This window comes from Rattus norvegicus, chromosome 1 (assembly GCF_036323735.1).
Source record: "Rattus norvegicus strain BN/NHsdMcwi chromosome 1, GRCr8, whole genome shotgun sequence".
Classification (NCBI taxonomy): Eukaryota; Metazoa; Chordata; class Mammalia; order Rodentia; family Muridae; genus Rattus; species Rattus norvegicus.
In genome coordinates, this window is record NC_086019.1 from 83091912 (window position 1) to 83110613 (window position 18702).

Sequence of the window (18702 nt, forward strand, 5' to 3'; positions counted from 1 at the left end):
TACACAGGGATTGAACCCCCCAAATGACCCAAGGGTTGGACTCAGAAACTAATCCCAGGTGAAATATCTTTCATTGAGATAATTTATTCTTTCCTTTTACTTGTACAGTGGTTTGCTTGCATGTATATTTGTGAAGTGTGTGCAAGTGTGGTCCCGTGAATATTTTATTCTCCTTTCTAAGAAGGAATGAATCATCCATATTTTTGTCATTTTTCTTCTTGAGCTTCATATGGTCTGTGAATTTTTTCTTGAGTATTCTGACCTTTGGGGCTAATATCCATTTATCAGTGAGAATATACCATGTGTGTACTTTTGTGACTGAGTTACCTTACTCAGGATGATATTTTCTTTTCTTTCTTTCTTTTTTGACAAGCTCTTCATTAAAAGCACTCTTATACAATTAATGGGATGTTAACTTTTTTCAGAGTCAGTATGCAAAGAAACATTTATTCTCTTGTGATTATCACTTTCATTTTTGTTCCTTTCTTATTGGATATTTTCTTTACTTACATTTCAAATGTTATTCCCATTATTGATTTCCCCTCTGGAGTCCCCTTATTTCTCCCCCATCCCCTAACTCTAAATGAAAGTGTTCCCCAATACAGCCAACCACTCACTCCCATATTCCTGCCCTGGCTTTCTCCTACACTAGGGCGTTGAGCTTTCACAGGGCCAGCACCTCTCCTCCCATTGATGCTCAATAAGGACATCCTCTGCTACATATGTGGCTGAATTCATGGGACCCTCCATGTATACTCTTTGGTTGGTGGTTTAGTATCTGGAAGCTCTGGGGGTTATGGTTGTTTGATATTGTTTTTTTCCTATGAAGTTGCAAACTCCTTCAACTGCTTCAGTCCTTTCTCTACCTCTTCCATTAGGGACCTCGTTCTCAGTTCAATGGTTGAATGCAAGTACCTGCCTCTGTATTTGTCAGGCTGTGGCAGAGCCTGTCAGGAGACAGCTATATCAGGCTCCTGTCAGCATGCACTTCTTGGCATCCACAATATTGTCTGGGTTTGGTGACAGTATATGGGATGGAGCCCTGGGTGGAGCCATCTCTGTGTGTCCTTTTTATCAGTCTCTGTTCCACACTTTGCCTCTGTATTTCTTCCTGTGAATATTCTCTCTTCTAAGAAGGACTGAAGCATTTTGGTCATCCTTCTTCTCGAGCTTCATGTGGTTTGTGGACTGTACCTTGGGTAATCCAAGTTTTTGGGCCAATATCCACTTATCTGTGAATCCATTCCATGTGTGATTTTTGGTGATTGGGTGTTCCCCTCCCCATCCTCCCCCCATTACTGCCCTCCCCCCAACAATCACATTCACTGGGGGTTCAGTCTTGGCAGGACCAAGAGCTTCCCCTTTCACTGGTGCTCTTACCAGGTTATTCATTGCTATGTATGCCATTGGAGTCCAGGTTGAGTCCATGTATAGTCTTTCTGTAGTGGCTTAGTCCCTGGAAGCTCTGGTTGGTTGGCATTGTTGTTCATATGGGGTCTCGAGCCCCTTCAAGCTCTTTCAGTCCTTTCTAAGATTCCTTGAACGAGGGTCCCGTTATTAATTCAGTGGTTCAATGATGGCATTCACCTATGTATTTGCTGTCTTCTGGGTGTGTCTCTCAGGAGAGATATACATCCCGTTCCTGTCGGCCTGCATTTCTTTGCTTCATCCATCTTATCTTGTTTGGTGGCTGTCTATGTATGGGCCACATGTGGGGCAGGCTCTGAATGGGTGTTCCTTCTGCCTCTGTTCTAAACTTTACCTCCCTATTCCATCCCAAGGGTATTCGTGTTTCCCTTTTAAAGAAGGGGTGAATCATTTGCATTTTGGTCATCCTTCTTGAGTTTCATGTGTTCTATGCATCTAGGTTATTCAACCATTTATGCTAATATCCAATTATCAATGAGTGCATTCCATGTGTATTTTTCTGTGGTTGGGTTACCTCACTCAGGATGATATTTTCCAGTTCCAACCATTTGCCTATGAATTTCATAAAGTCATTGTTTTTGATAGCTGAGTAATATTCCATTGTGTAGATGTACCACATTTTCTGTATCCATTCCTCTGTTGAAGGGCATCATGGTTCTTTCCAGCTTCTGGCTATTATAAATAAGGCTGCTATGAACATAGTGGAGCATGTGTCTTTGTTATATGTTGTGGCATCTTTTGGGTATATGCCCAAGAGAGGTATAGCTGGGTCCTAACGTAGTTCAATGTCCCGTTTTCTGAAGAACCTCCAGGCTGATTTCCAGAATGGTTGTACCAGTCTGCAATCCCACCTTCAATGGAGACGTGTTCTTCTTTCTCCACATCCTCGCCAGCATCTGCTGTCACCTGAGTTTTTGATCCTAGCCATTCTGACTGGTGTCAGGTGGAATCTCAGGGTTGTTTTGATTAGCATTTCCCTTATGACTAAAGATGTTGAACATTTCTTTCTTTTTTTTTTATAAAACTACTATAAGCTTTAATTGGTATATTGAAATTACATGCTGAAGCATTTTATTTTATTTTATTTTTTTTATTAACTTGAGTATTTCTTATTTACATTTCGAATGTTATTCCCTTTCCCGGTTTCCAGGCAAACATTCCCCTAATCCCTCCCCCTCCCCTTCTTTTTTTTTATTATTCTTCTTTTTTTTATTATTATTAACTTGAGTATTTCTTTTTTTTTTTGGTAGTAAAGCCACAAGAATTTTATTTATTTATTGTAGCAAACACTTTTATGGTATTTGAAAGAACTCAAAATTTCTTTGAATCAGGTTCGAATCTCTACAATTAAATTAGGCAGATAGGTCTTTATTTAAAAAAAAATCCAAACCACCAAAAGATAAACTTTATGTAATATCAAGATATAACAAGGGGAGCCATGATGGAACGAAAGAAAACCAGGCAACAGTCAAGGAAGTCGGCTCCTGTACCAGGCTGGGCCCCATTATAACTGCGCACCTCAAACAGGTCCGAGGGATGGAGGTGGTTCTGCAAGATCTACTTGGAGGTTAAAGGCGATTACTGACAGTGTTTAAATCTTTTTGTAAATAACATCAACAAAAATAGCCCACACTTTCAGTTTTACTTCAGCCTGGTTCTTAATATCGAGTTGATTTCCTGTCTGGATGGATACGTTATTAGACTTCCTTCTTTGTGTCCTTCGTGAAGGAGAAGGAAAGAACCCAACATGATCACTCAAGTCCCCATCTCAGTCACTCACTGCGGCTCACCCAGCTGCCACTGTGCTTTGGTATCCAACACTTTTGAAGTGTTATTTTCTAATACCATTCTACATCAGCATTTTCTTAGGTCATTAGGAAAATTTCAGCTCTGCAAACACTGGGAGGGACAGCTGTTTTGCTGAATTAGTTTTTCTGAAGAGAGCTGCTCCAGGGAGAGTCATGTCTTACCCGTATGTCCAGATTCTAAAAGAAACTATCATCTTCTGTGAAAAGACAAAAGGACCAAACTTTATTTCTCTACGCAGCCTTGGCTGGCCTGGAACTCACTATGTAGAACAGGTTGGCCTTGAGCTCACAGAGATCCTCCTGTTGCTGCCTTTAGAGTGGCTACCTATTGGCAACAAGCGCCCTCAGCAGAGCACTGATGAGTCCTCAGAGCTCGTCGGATGTGATGTTCACCTTGGGTAGGTTACATTCTTTACTAGTTTGACAGCTCTGAAGAATGTCCTGGTAGTGGTTCTTCAGATCCTCATACAAGGCAACAGTTTTCTGCGAGTGAGCCAAGGGTAACACCTTTTCATTCAGCAGCATTTGTATCTGGAATTTTTCTTGAGGGGTCTGTGCGTCTTCACAATGGTAAAGCACAAATATTAGGTTTGAAGCATACGGTACGATGTGACCACTTCGGAACTCGCGATGCACCTGCTCCTCAAAATTGTATGCTGTCAGGGGCTCCTTGTCCTTGAAGTAGCCCATGAGCGAGAGCAGGGGTAGGAGGGTCTCCTCATGACCAAACTGGAGGATGACTGGAGAAGAGACCGGCTGAGACCTTTGCTTCTGCTCAACTGCTTTGTCCAGGTGTAGAAAAATGTCCTGAAACAGGTTGCAGCTGGACCGGCTGTTAATGGCATAGCCATAACTTCGTTTCCAGTACTGTTTCAGATCATTTAAGTATTCCAGAACCTTCGCATCATCTACATCAAACACATCGCACCAGGGAGAATGGACACCTTGAACTGCCAGGTCAAACGAACAGGTGAAAAAGGCTACCTGAATTAAGTCTGCATTTAAATTGTTCACTGGCACTTGCAAAGTGGCTGCAACTTTCTTTAAAACTGTCTGCATTTCTGGCCCGGTTTTGAAGGCTTCCACATGATAAAGAGCCGTGGCGTTTCTTTCGACTTCGGTTAAAAACTTCTCACAGTGATCGAAGAACCTCATTAGCTTATCATTAACTCTCGGAGGGTCACACTCCATGTCTGAGACGTCGGGAGGTGGCAATCCTGGGTGGTAATGTTGCCACAACCCTTGGAGGAAGGCGGCGCTGCTGTCCACACAGTGGTGCTTGGAGCTGGTGATCAGCCTCAGGCGGCCGTACTTCTCCTGGCAGAAGAGGTCAGGGAAGAGGGCGGCCAGACGCAGGGCCAGCTGTCGCATGTCCTGCCGCCCCTTTTCCACCAGCTGCCCGTCCATCCAGTCATCGTACCACAGCGGCCATTGGTCCAGAGCGGCGGCCACTCGGCTCCCGCCATCTACGGACTCGCGGGTCTGCAGCAGCCCCTGCAGCTGCCTCAGCTTGCGGATCTGCTTGGTCGTAGGGTAGCGGGTGCCATGACGGATGAGGGCGACCAGCTGCACCGGGGTGCAAGTCCCCGCCAGCAGCTCCGGGTCCCGTCGCGGCGCCACCGGGTCGCCCAGCAGCCAGGGGTTGACATCTTCATAGCGTGTCTTCGTGCCGAAGTAGGGGCTAAGCACCGAAGCCACCGGGTCCCCGCGCCCCGGGAGAGAGCAGCGCGCGAACGACGAGAGCAGCGCCACAGCCAGGACCGCGGCGAGGGCTACCGAGGCCGAGAGGTGGCTGTGCGCGCCACGAAGCATCGTGTCCAGGGGCCCGCGGAGGGCCGAGTATTTCTTATATACATTTCGAGTGTTATTCCCTTTCCCAGTTTCCGGGCAAACATCCCCCTCCCCCCTCCCCTTTCTTATCGGTGTTCCCCTCCCCACCCTCCCCCCATTGTCCCCCTCCCCCCAACAGTCTAGTTCACTGGGGGTTCAGTCTTAGCAGGACCCAGGGCTTCCCCTTCCACTGGTGCTCTTACTAGGATATTCATTGCTACCTATGAGGTCAGAGTCCAGGGTCAGTCCATGTATAGTCTTTAGTTAGTGGCTTAGTCCCTGGAAGCTCTGGTTGCTTGGCATTGTTGTACATATGGGGTCTCGAGCCCCTTCAAGCTCTTCCAGTTCTTTCTCTGATTCCTTCAACGGGGGTCCTATTCTCAGTTCAGTGGTTTGCTGCTGGTATTCGCCTCTGTATTTGCTGTATTCTGGCTGTGTCTCTCAGGAGCGATCTACATCCGGCTCCTGTCGGTCTGCACTTCTTTGCTTCATCCATCTTGTCTAATTGGATGGCTGTATATGCATGGGCCACATGTGGGGCAGACTCTGAATGGGTGTTCCTTCAGTCTCTGTTTTAATCTTTGCCTCTCTCTTCCCTGCCAAGGGTATTCTTGTTCCCCTTTTAAAGAAGGAGTGAACCATTCACATTTTGATCATCTGTCTTGAGTTTCATTTGCTCTAGGCATCTAGGGTAATTCAAGCGTTTGGGCTAATAGCCACTTATCAATGAGTGCATACCATGTATGTATTTCTGTGATTGGGTTAGCTCACTCAGGATGATGTTTTCCAGTTCCAACCATTTGCCTACGAATTTCATAAAGTCGTTGTTTTTGATAGCTGAGTAATATTCCATTGTGTAGATGTACCACATTTTCTGTATCCATTCCTCTGTAGACGGGCATCTGGGTTCTTTCCAGCTTCTGGCTATTATAAATAAGGCTGCAATGAACATAGTGGAGCACATGTCGTTTTTATATGTTGGGGCATCTTTTGGGTATATGCCCAAGAGAGGTATAGCTGGATCCTCAGGCAGTTCAATGTCCAATTTTCTGAGGATTCTCCAGACTGATTTCCAGAATGGTTGTACCAGTTTGCAATCCCACCAACAATGGAGGAGTGTTCCTCTTCCTCCACATCCTCGCCAGCATCTGTTGTCCCCTGAGTTTTTGATCTTAGCCATTCTCACTGGTGTGAGGTGAAATCTCAGGGTTGTTTTGATTTGCATTTCCCTTATGACTAAAGATGTTGAACATTTCTTTAGGTGTTTCTCAGCCATTCGGCATTCCTCAGCTGTGAATTCTTTGTTTAGCTCTGAACCCCATTTTTTAATAGGGTTATTTGTTTCCCTGCGGTCTAACTTCTTGAGTTCTTTGTATATTTTGGATATAAGGCCTCTATCTGTTGTAGGATTGGTAAAGATCTTTTCCCAATCTGTTGGTTGCCGTTTTGTCCTAACCACAGTGTCCTTTGCCTTACAGAAGCTTTGCAGTTTTATGAGATCCCATTTGTCGATTCTTGATCTTAGAGCGTAAGCCAATGGTGTTTTGTTTAGGAAATTTTTTCCAGTGCCCATGTGTTCCAGATGCTTCCCTAGTTTTTCTTCTATTAGTTTGAGTGTGTCTGGTTTGATGTGGAGGTCCTTGATCCACTTGGACTTAAGCTTTGTACAGGGTGATAAGCATGGATCGATCTGCATTCTTCTACATGTTGACCTCCAGTTGAACCAGCACCATTTGCTGAAAATGCTATCTTTTTTCCATTGGATGGTTTTGGCTCCTTTGTCAAAAATCAAGTGACCATAGGTGTGTGGGTTCATTTCTGGGTCTTCAATTCTATTCCATTGGTCTATCTGTCTGTCTCTGTACCAATACCATGCAGTTTTTATCACTATTGCTCTATAATACTGCTTGAGTTCAGGGATAGTGATTCCCCCTTAAGTCCTTTTATTGTTGAGGATAGCTTTAGCTCTCCTGGGTTTTTTGTTATTCCAGATGAATTTGCAAATTGTTCTGTCTAACTCTTTGAAGAATTGGATTGGTATTTTGATGGGGATTGCATTGAATCTGTAGATTGCTTTTGGTAAAATGGCCATGTTTACTATATTAATCCTGCCAATCCATGAGCATGGGAGATCTTTCCATCTTCTGAGGTCTTCTTCAATTTCCTTCTTCAGTGTCTTGAAGTTCTTATTGTACAGATCTTTTACTTGCTTGGTTAAAGTCACACCGAGGTACTTTATATTATTTGGGTCTATTATGAAGGGTGTCATTTCCCTAATTTCTTTCTCGGCTTGTTTCTCTTTTGTGTAGAGGAAGGCTACTGATTTATTTGAGTTAATTTTGTACCCAGCCACTTTGCTGAAGTTGTTTATCAGCTTTAGTAGTTCTCTGGTGGAACTTTTGGGATCACTTAAATACACTATGATATCATCTGCAAACAGTGATATTTTGACTTCTTCTTTTCCGATCTGTATCCCCTTGACCTCCTTTTGTTGTCTGATTGCTCTGGCTAGAACTTCAAGAACTATATTGAATAAGTAGGGAGAGAGTCGGCAGCGTGGTCTAGTCCCTGATTTTAGTGGGATTGCTTCGAGTTTCTCTCCATTTAGTTTAATGTTAGCAACTGGTTTGCTGTATATGGCTTTTACTATGTTCAGGTATGGGCCTTGAATTCCTATTCTTTCCAGGACTTTTATCATGAAGGGGTGTTGAATTTTGTCAAATGCTTTCTCAGCATCTAATGAAATGATCATGTGGTTTTGTTCTTTCATTTTGTTTATATAATGGATCACGTTGATGGTTTTCCGTATATTAAACCATCCCTGCATGCCTGGGATGAAGCCTACTTGGTCATGGTGGATGATTGTTTTGATGTGCTCTTGGATTCGGTTTGCCAGAATTTTGTTGAGTATTTTTGCATCGATATTCATAAGGGAAATTGGTCTGAAGTTCTCTTTCTTTGTTGTGTCTTTGTGTGGTTTAGGTATAAGAGTAATTGTGGCTTCGTAGAAGGTATTCGGTAGTGATCCATCTGTTTCAATTTTGTGGAATAGTTTGGATAATATTGGTATGAGGTCTTCTCTGAAGGTTTGGTAGAATTCTGCACTAAACCCGTCTGGACCTGGGCTCTTTTTGGTTGGGAGACCTTTAATGACTGCTTCTATTTCCTTAGGAGTTATGGGGTTGTTTAACCGGTTTATCTGTTCCTGATTTAACTTTGGTACCTGGTATCTGTGTAGGAAATTGTCCATTTCCTGCAGATTTTCAAGTTTTGTTGAACATAGGCTTTTGCAGTAGGATCTGATGATTTTTGAATTTCCTCTGATTCTGTATTTATGTCTCCCTTTTCATTTCTGATTTTGTTAATTTGGACACACTCTCTGTGTCCTCTCGTTAGTCTGGCTAATGGTTTATCTATCTTGTTGATTTTCTCAAAGGACCATCTTTTGGTTCTATTGATTCTTTCTATGGTCATTTTTGTTTCTACTTGGTTGATTTCAGCTCTGAGTTTGATTATTTCCTGCCTTCTACTCCTTCTGGGTGTATTTGCTTCTTTTTGTTTTAGATCTTCTAGGTGCGTTGTCTAGCTGCTGACATATGTTCTCTCCTGTTTCTTTCTGCAGGCACTCAGAGATGTGAGTTTTCCTCATAGCATAGCTTTCATTGTGTCCCATAAGTTTGGGTATGTTGTACCTTCATTTTCATTAACTTCTAAGAAGTCTTTAATTTCTTTTTTTTTATTTCTTCCTTGACCTGTTTATCATTGAGGAGAGCATTGTTCAACTTCCATGTATATGTGGGCGTTCTTTCCTTATTGTTGTTGAAGACCAGCTTTTGCCCATGGTGGTCTGATAGGACGCAGGGGATTATTTCTATCTTTCTGTATTTGTTGAGGCCTGTTTTATAACCAATTAGATGGTCAGTTTTGGAGAAAGTACCATGAGGTGGTGAGAAGAATGTATATCCTTTTGCTTTAGGATAGAATGTTCTATAAATATCTGTTAAGTCCATTTGGTTCATGACTTCTTTTAGTCTGTGTATGTCTCTGTTTAATTTCTATTTCCATGACCTGTCCATTGATGATAGTGGGGTGTTGAAATCTCCTACTATTATTCTGTGAGGTGCAATATGTGTTTTGAGCTTTAGTAAGGTTTATTTTATGTATGTAGGTGCCCTTGTATTTAGATCATATATATTCAGGATTGAGAGTTCATCTTGATGGATTTTTCCTTTGATGAATATGAAGTGTCCTTCCTTATCTTTTTTGATGACTTTTAGTTGAAAATTGGTTTCATTCGATATTAGAATGGATACTCGAGCTTGCTTCTTCAGACCATTTGCTTGGAAAGTTGTTTAGCAGCCTTTTACTCTGAGGTAGTGTCTGTCTTTGTCTCTGAGGTGTGTTTCCTGTAGCAGCAGAATGCAGGGTCCTCATTGTGTATCCAGTTTGTTAATCTATGTCTTTTTATTGGGGAGTTGAGACCATTGATGTTGAGAGATAATAAGAAATAGTGATTATTGCTTCCTGTTATATTCATATTTGGATGTGAGGTTATGTTTGTGTGCTTTTCTCATCTTTTTTTATTGCCAAGACAATTAGTTTCTTGCTTCTTCTAGGTTGTAGCTTACCTCCTTATGTTGGGCTTTACCATTTATAATCCTTTGTAGGGCTGGATTGGTAGGAAGGTATTGTGTAAATTTGGTGTTGTCATGGAATATCTTGGTTCCTCCCTCTGTGTTAATTGAGAGTTTTTCAGGATACAGTAACCTGGGATGGTATTTGTGTTCTCTTAGGATCTGTATGACATGTGTCCAGGATCTTCTGGCTTTCATAGTCTCTGGCAAGAAGTCTGGTGTGATACAGATAGGTCTACCTTTATATGTTACTTGACCTTTTTCCCTTACTGCTTTTAATATTCTTTCTTTATTTTGTGCATTTGGTGTTTTGACTGGTATGTGACAGGAGGTCACATATTATTTTCTGTTCCAATCTATTTGGAGTTCTGTAGACTTCTTGTGTGTTTATTGGCATCTCTTTCTTTAGGTTAGGGAAGTTTTCTTTTATTATTTTGTTGAAGATATTTACTGGTCCTTTGAGCTGGGAGTCTTCACTCTCTTCTATACCTATTATCTTTAGGTTTGATCTTCTCATTGAGTCCTGGATTTCCTGTATGTTTTGGACCAGTAGCTTTTTCCGTTTTACATTATCTTTGACAGTTGTGTCGATGATTTGTATGGAATCTTGTGCTCCTGAGATTCTCTCTTTTATCTCTTGTATTCTGTTGGTGATGCTTGTATCTGCAGCTCCTTGTCTCTTGCTTTGGCTTTCTATATCCAGGGTTGTTTCCCTTTCTCCTTTCTTTAATGTTCCTATTTCCATTTTTAATTCCTTCAACTGTTTGATTGTGTCTTCCTGGAATTCTTTCAGGGATTTTTGTGATTCCTCTCTATAGGCTTCTACTTGTTTATTTATATTTTCCTGTCTTTCTCTAATGGAGTTCTTCATTTTTTTTTAAGTCCTCAAGCATCATGGTCAAATGTGATTTTAAATGTAGATCTTGCTTTTCTGGTGTGTTTGGATATTCAGTGATTGCTTTGGTATGAGAATTGGGCTTCCATGATGCCTTGTAGTGTTGGTTTTTGTTGCTTGGTTTCCTGCGCTTGCCGCTCGCCATCAGGTTGTCTCTGGTATTAACTTGTTCTGCTATTTCTGCCAGTGGCTAGACTGTCCTATAGGCCTGTGTGTCAGGTGTTCTGTAGACCTGTTTTCCTGTTTTCTTTCAGCCAGTTATGGGAACCGGGTGTTCTGCTTTTGGGCATAGAGTCTTTCCTGTCTACTGGTTTTCAGCTATTCCTATGGTCCTGTGTCCTGAGTCCACCAGGCAGGTCGTTTGGAGCAGAAAATTTGTTCTTACCTGTGGTCCCCTGGTTCATGTTGCTTGTGGGGGTTGCTTTTGAGCTCTCCTTGAGGACGGCAACCTCGAGGGCTTGTGCCGTCTTTTCCCTGAACCCCCATGCACCGGGGTCCCAGATGGCATTAGGTGTTTTCTTCTGGAGTCAGAAATGTGGGCAAAGTGTAGTCTCTTCTGGCTTCCCAGGCATATCTGCCCCTCTGAAGGTTTAGCTCTCCCTCCCACGGGACTTGGGTGCAGAGAACTCTTGACTGTTTCCCTTCAGGTCTGGCCAGTGTCTGGACTGCTGTGGATCATAAATAGTCTTTTTTTTAGTACATTTTTCATCATTATTTAAATTCCATTTTCTTGAATGTCAAAAATAGTGCTACTCTTTTGTGATTCCACATGTTCATTGATGGTATCTTCCTCTGCTCGTCATAGTTAGTCTGTTCCTTTTGTGTTGAAATTGTAGTCAGGTATTTTATCCTTGAGCTCGTACTCTTTGCAGGAGAAACACTAAAGACATGGTTAGTGGAGGGAATTTTCAAGACTGTACTTGAAGTAAAAAGTATGAAAAGTTAGGGCCTCTACCGGTAGATACAGAACAAGGAAAAAGGATAAGCAAAAACAAATTTCTGGTGAATATTGAGGAAGATAACAATTAATCCAGGGCAAAACATGGGAAGCCATGTGTGATTCCAAAGAAATTAATATGAGTCTAAAAAATCCATAAGGCACAGGGGCTGGAGATTTAGCTCAGTGGTAGAGCGCTTGCCTAGGAAGCGCAAGGCCCTGGGTTCGGTCCCCAGCTCCAAAAAAAAAAAAAAAAATCCATAAGGCACAAAAGAGAAGAGATGCATTTTCAAATCTTAGAGGATGGTGGGTCCTGTTTAAGTGAATAAGGTATTGTAGCAGTACCCAATAATACTCATATCAATCCCTCAAGCAGTGTATTCCTCACTACCTGCCCCAGTGTTCTGGGTTGCTGAATGACACACACACACACACACACACACACACACACACACACACACACACACGCACACACTTTAATATGCCTCAATACTTTAATGGATGGGCTACTTCCTAACATCCATTTGGCTATCCCACCTTCCTTTGATATTCCCAACTTATTGCTTAACAAATCCTATACTCCATATTGACTACCATGGACTCATTAGGACAGTCGTCTTTCGACCATGCCTTGCATCATAGATTGTGCCTATGTTCTTTGTCCTGCATCTTCTCAGTCATGGCACCTCTAAACTTCCCCCTGCATGGAAGATCTCTTTTGTCCTCTTCCTCCTCTTTTTCTAACCTGTGATTCTTAGAAGTCTGGCTACTGTCTGCCCTTCCCAGCGATTGACTGCCAGCAACTTCATTTACAAATCAGAACCAACTGAGAACAGGGTCCTTCACTGTCTTACATATGGTTGTGCATATTCTGGGCAAGTAATTCTGGGGACCCAAATTAACAAAACACAAGTAGCATTAGGCCAAAACCACTACATTTTACAAGTTTTGCCCATTTAGAAAGTCTCCTTTCTCTGAGATATAAATTGAACACAATTAAGACAATAATGTAAATTTTAAGGTCTGATATACACTAACACCTAGTTGATCAATTCTGTACATTTAGATATAGTAATCTATTATCTCTGCTAACTTAAAGAGTTTATAATTTTGTGTCTGAATTATGTTGATTTTTAACTTGTATTACCATCTGAGAAACATTGTTTTATATCTAGAATACCTTCTTTAATGCTAAATAAGTTAAGTTTGATTATGTGTCTATAAGTAGTCTTTAACTCCATCAGAAATCTGAGAAGGGATTAAATATTACCTGAATAAGTAGGAACACTAAGACATACCTTCTAACTTAAACAGTTTGTAGAGGCAGCTGACTGCTTGGATAGCCTCCTATATTCCTCATAATTTTCGAGCATCTGTGTTTAGCATTCTGGCCTCAAACCACATGACAGACCTTAAGTGAAGCAGGAATCATGAAGGACTAGATTATCCTGTTTTGGCAGAGGTAACTTCTTGATTATTTCACATTATTTGTAAATCATTTGTCATTTCCTGGACATATTTTTTTGTCTGTAGATGAATTAAGGCATTTTCCCCCCAGTGGCTAGCTTGTCACAAGTGGAGCAACTCTATATAGAGGTAATGATGTTCAATATTTTCTTTAAAGTAGAATCGGTGTACTACGAGTAGTAGACATTTCTCCTAGTCAAAAGAGCTATTGATAAATGATTTGAAATATCATATTTTTTTGACCTTTGACATTTTTAAAACAATCTATCTACATTTGTGGCATAACTAAGTTGTCAAACATTGATTATTCTTAGCTATTTACTCTTTGAATAATATTGAAAACACTTGTAATTAAATCAAAATCGTATATTGACATGAGTTTATTATTTGACCTTTAATCTTTATTATTTAATTTTCTTTTTTTGGTGGGGAGAGGAAAGTGTTTATTCAGCTCAATCTTTTTTTATTAGATATATTTCTTTACTTATATTTCAAATGTTATTCCCTTTCCCGATTTCCTGTCCATAATTCCCCATCCTCTACCCCTTCCCCATATGGGTATTCCCCCATCCATCCCCTTTACTGCCTTCCCTCATATTCCCCTGCATTGGAGGCCCAACCTTGACAGGACCAAGGGCTTCCCCTTCCACTGGTGCCCTAACAAAACTATTCTCTATTATATATGCAGTTGGAGCCCTGGGTCAGTCCATGTATAGTCTTTTGGTAGTGGTTTAGTTCCTGGAAGCTCTGGTTGGTTGGCATTGTTGTTCTTATGGGGTTGCAAGCTCCTTCAACTCTTTCAATCCTTCCTCTAATTTCCCCCAAGAGGGTCGTGTTCTCAGTTCAGTGGTTTGCTAGCATTGACCTCTGTATTGGACATGATCTGGATGTGTCTCTCAGGAAAGATCTTTATGGCCCTTTCAGCATGCATTTTTTTAGTTTCATCAATCTTATGTAGTTTTGGTGGATATATATATATATATATATATATATATATATATATATATATATATATATATGTCACATGTGGGGCAGGCTCTGTATATCTGTTCCTTCAGTCACTGCCCTAACATTTGCTTCCATATCCCCTTCTATGGATATTTTTATCCCCCTTTTAAGAAGGAATGGGAGCATCCATATTTTGGTCATCCTTCTTCTTGAGCTTCCTGTGGTCTGTGGATTGCATCTTGGGTAATTCAAGCTTTTGGTCTAATATCCACTTATTAATGAGTACATACCAAATGTGTTTTTCTATGATGGGGTAACCTCATTCAGGATGATTATTTTATAGTTCATTCCACTTGCCTATGAATTTCATGAAGTCATTGTTTTTGATAGCTGAGTAGTACTCCATTGTGTAGATGTACCACATTGAATCCATTCCTCTGTTGAAGGGCATCTGGATTCTTTCCAGCTTACTTCCATTTGTGGTGAACAGCAGTTTAGAAGAGTGAGCCAAGAGTTCCTGCACCCAAATCCCATGGGGAAGAGAGCTGAACACCCTGGAGTGCAGACATCCTGAGACCGCAGGACAAACTGCCACTTCTGCACACATTTGCCCACATCCGGTCCAAGGGGAAACCGCACAGTGCTTCTGGACACAGGAATATAGGAACAGTCAGCCGGCAGTAACTGCCATTCTGGTTTGTGCTCAGGATTGAACTGAACTTGCCAAACAGCTCCTTGCACCTAATTTCCACAGGGGGATAGAGTTGGACCCTCAGAAGTGTAGACACTTCTGAGAAGTCAGTGGAGACTACCCTCTGCCTACATTACAGACCGAAGAGGGAATCGCCTAGTGCCTACTTAATCTTCTTAATCAGTTTGTAATAGAATCTGTTAAAAGGACCAACACTAAGCCTTATATTCTTGAATGAGTTGTTGGAATGGATTACTAAATTTGCCCTTAAACAAAACATTTTATAGTCATAATCTTACTTTGGTAAAAAAAATCTTTAAATTTTGATACAAAATTGAGGTTATATTTTCTTACAGTGGTGCAAAATTTCTATGTTGATAAAAATTTAAAGTTTCCATTGATAGAGATCTTTTTATATTCATATAAAATTTAAAATTAAGTTTGTTACTCTTAGGCATTCTGCCTATACAACTCATTCTTTTTTTTTTTCCATGTGGAGAGGTTTAATGAGAGAAGAAGAGGAGAGGAGAGGAAAGGCCGGCCATGAGCACGTGGAGGGAAGGGGTGGGGGTAGAGAGAAAGGACAGGGAAGAGAGGAAGAGCAGGGAAGAGAAGAGAACAAAGAGAACAACTCATTCTTTAAGTAGTTCAAATGATGGCCCCTCACACTAGAAAAACTTGACTGTCCTAGAAACTCGGACCAAAGCAGAGATTTATAGTGTGTAAGGAGAATTCAGACCAGCACATTGGGAAAAGTCTAATAGACCCTGTCAGGATAAAAGAGACTGTTGAGGAATCCATAGATAACCTTCAAAGAATAAATGTTTGTATTTTAGGCAATCAAAATAGTTAGATTAGTGTAGGATTAAGTCTCAAGTTGTTATACAGCAACTCCACACACATACAACAAGATCCGCAGAGCATGGGTGGCATAATAATGTTGTGAAGTTCATGGTCAAAGTTCATGAATCTTATATCATTTCCATCCTCTTTGTAACTGTGTTCTTGAGAATTCTGGCTCTTTAACATTAATGCAAAATTTCATGTGGAAATAGGATTCATATGTTGCAATAACAATATAATGTATATGTATATATTATATATATTATTTATATATGTATTAGAGTGGGTTTATCAATCAGAACCAGCCTTATTGATTTGGTTACTGAATATCACAGAAAACACATTTTTATGAAGATGTGCTCAAGAATGTGGCATATATAGTTTTCTACCCTGGCCTTTGTGTTCTGCCTATTGGCTACTCAGTTCTAAGTTGTGAGCAAAATAAATATATAAAATCAAATGAAATGCCTCAGAACATTGCTGGTTAGCCTGTAGGGTAGAATGAGAGGCAAAGAGTCTCACATGGAAAGCCCAAGAATTTAGTCATCACTGTGCTGACAGAAATGTATGTGTAGACCAAACACTTAAGGTCATGTACACCCATTACTACATATGTGATAGAAGCATATGTTGTTTTAAACATGAAAACATTGACACTTAGATTAAAGAAATAATATTGACTACTGGATAGAAATTCATTTTAGCTTGAGGGATGGCTCAACAATGAAGGACCATTAGCTGCTCTCCAGAGATCCAAGGTTTGATTCTAAGGCTTTTATATAATGTACAGACATGCAGGCAAAACACTTGTACACATGGAATGAATAATTTTTAAGTCCCTCATAACATGCAAATTTGGCTTTCATGTAGGTCAACATATCCTTCTGCCTGACATAACAGAATTCAGGATCTTTGGGTGGTCTCGACCCTTTATTATTCTCCACACTTTATTTTATTCCCTAAGATGGCCAAGAATCCCAGGCAGGCAGTTGCTAAAGTGTCATCTATGGACCTAACATTGAAATGAGTTGTACATTTCTCTAGTTGATGTTGGCTCACACCCTTGATCCCAGCACTTGGGGGGTAGAGTTAGGTGGATCTCTGTGAGTGTGAGGCCAGCCTGGTCTACACAGCAAGTTCCAGACAGGGCTACACAGAGAATCCCTGACTTGAAAAACAAAAAGAAGATACAAAGAAGACGAGGAGGACGTAGAAGAGGAAAGGAAAGAACTGGACATTTCATTTGTTCTTTCTTCTCCTGAGCAGTATATTTTTCTACAAACCCCATTCACATTTTTTGAATACAGTCCATTCATTTGGTACTCTAGACCTAACAAACCTGGCTCACATTAACATCATGCTTCCAAGTGACACCATCTTCCAGATCTTTCTCATATTGCAGTTCAGTCTTGGTGTTCTAGGGAACTCAGCACTATTGTTGTTATATATATACACTTTCGTCTTCAGGCCTCAGTATAAGAAGTTGATAGATTCAGTTTGTATTCACCTGACAATAGTCAATATTTTGCTGATCGTATTCCTATTGACAAAAGATACCATGTTATCCTTTGGAGTAACCAATTTTCTGGACGATATCGGTTGTAAGGCAGTTTTGTTTTCATTCAGAGTCAGCCGGGGTCTGTCCATCTGCAGCACCTGTGTTTTAAGCACATTCCAAGTAATCACCATCACTCCCAGTACTTCTAAGTGGGCCTGGCTTAAGCCTAGACTCTCTACATGGGCTTTTTCTTCTTTACTTTGCTCCTGGCTTATTAACCTACTCATCTATGGATATATGCTTCCAATGGTAGTAGCCAAATCCAATAATACTCTTGCTGGCCATGGATATTCAGATGGTTACTGTGTAAACAAGCAGTTTGGGAACCACAATACAGGGTCATTTCTTAGCATTACCCTTATTCATGATCTCTTTTTTGTGACCATCATGATGTGGGCCAGCCTCTACATGGTGGTTTTCCTCTACAGACACCGCAAGGGAGCCCAGCATCTCTGCAGCCCTAATCTTTCCTCCCAGACATCTCCTGAGCGCAAAGCCACCCACAGCATCCTGTCTCTGGTTAGCTGCTTTGTATTAATTTATTGGTTGAACAACTGTGTCACCCTTTATAGCTTTTATTCAAGTGAAAAATTTCCAAGAGTGGAGTCAATAAATGCAATTTTGACAACATGCTACCCTACCATCTGCCCTTTTTTACTCATGAAGAATAATAAAGTTATTTTGCAATTCATTTCTTCATTTTCTATACTGAGAATGACCTGTTTTCAATGTTCAATCCATGGTTAAACTGAAACCTCTACTTTCTAGGCATGAAAACAGTGTCTTAATAATTTTCATGTAATTAACTATTTGCATGTGTACCTTGAATACATGAAATGGCTTTAGTTATAATTCAGACATTCTGTACACTATTAAAATTCAGGTACTTAACATGTTTCTTGAATACCAATCTATGTACATAATTTTAATAATTTTAACACTCATTACTCACTCAAACTATGACATTTGTACATAATGAATGTCATTGAAATATTGTGAACAATATTTTTTTATTATTAACTTGAGTATTTCTTATTTACATTTCGAGTGTTATTCCCTCTCCCAGTTTCCGGGCCAACATCCCCCTAGCCCCTCCACCTCCCCTTCTTTATGGGTGTTCCCCTCTCCATCCTCCCCCCATTGCCGCCCTCCCCCCAACAATCTAGTTCACTGGGGGTTCAGTCTTAGCAGGACCCAGGGCTTCCCCTTCCACTGGTGCTCTTACACAGTTATTCATTGCTACCTATGAGGTTGGAGCCCAGGGTAAGTCCATGTATAGTCTTTGGGTAGTGGCTTAGTCCCTGGAAACTCGGGTTGGTTGACATTATTGTTCATATGGGATCTCAAGCCCCTTCAATCTCTTTCAGTCCTTTCTAAGATTCCTTCAATTCCTTTAATTCCTTCATTTCTGACTCCAGAGGAAAACACCTAATGCCACCTGGGAACCTGGGACCCCAGTGCATGGGGACCCTGGGAAAAGGTGGTGGAAGCCCTCCTGGTTGCCGACCTAATGGAAAGCTCAAAAGCAGTCCCCCACACTCAACTTGAACCATGGGACCACAGGTAAGACCAGTTTTTCTTCTCCAAGCGACCTGCCTGGTGGACTCAGGATACACAGAGGCAAAATTCCTCTGGGAGCAGACACTTCAGGGTTTTAACTGGA

The 18702-nt window shown here is 41.0% G+C and overlaps 2 protein-coding genes across 3 annotated transcripts; one reads left to right on the top strand and one right to left on the bottom strand.

Moving 5' to 3' along the window:
- Positions 1-2612: 2612 nt before the first annotated feature.
- On the bottom strand, positions 2613-5063 carry RGD1564801 (similar to hepatic multiple inositol polyphosphate phosphatase). 2 transcript variants are annotated; one of them, XM_063280911.1, is made up of 2 exons: positions 4221-5063; positions 3896-4015 (listed from the first exon to the last, which is right to left on the bottom strand). In XM_063280911.1, the coding sequence occupies exons 1-2, from the start codon at positions 5046-5048 to the stop codon at positions 3896-3898; spliced, it is 948 nt and encodes a 315-aa protein (XP_063136981.1). In that variant the 5' UTR covers positions 5049-5063. The 2 variants fall into 2 exon arrangements, with proteins under 2 accessions (XP_038956737.1, XP_063136981.1); XM_039100809.2 differs by having other exon boundaries at positions 2613-5063.
- An 11775-nt stretch (positions 5064-16838) lies between these two features.
- Vom1r59 (vomeronasal 1 receptor 59) lies at positions 16839-17786 on the top strand. Its single transcript, XM_039096089.1, has one exon. The coding sequence runs from the start codon at positions 16839-16841 to the stop codon at positions 17784-17786; it is 948 nt and encodes a 315-aa protein (XP_038952017.1).
- The last annotated feature ends 916 nt before the right edge of the window (positions 17787-18702 follow it).

Coding starts and splice junctions, on each gene's coding strand:
- Vom1r59 (XM_039096089.1), top strand. CDS start 16,839: ATGCTTCCAAGTGACACCATCTTCCAGATCTTTCTCATATTGCAGTTC.
- RGD1564801 (XM_039100809.2), bottom strand. CDS start 5,048: ATGCTTCGTGGCGCGCACAGCCACCTCTCGGCCTCGGTAGCCCTCGCC.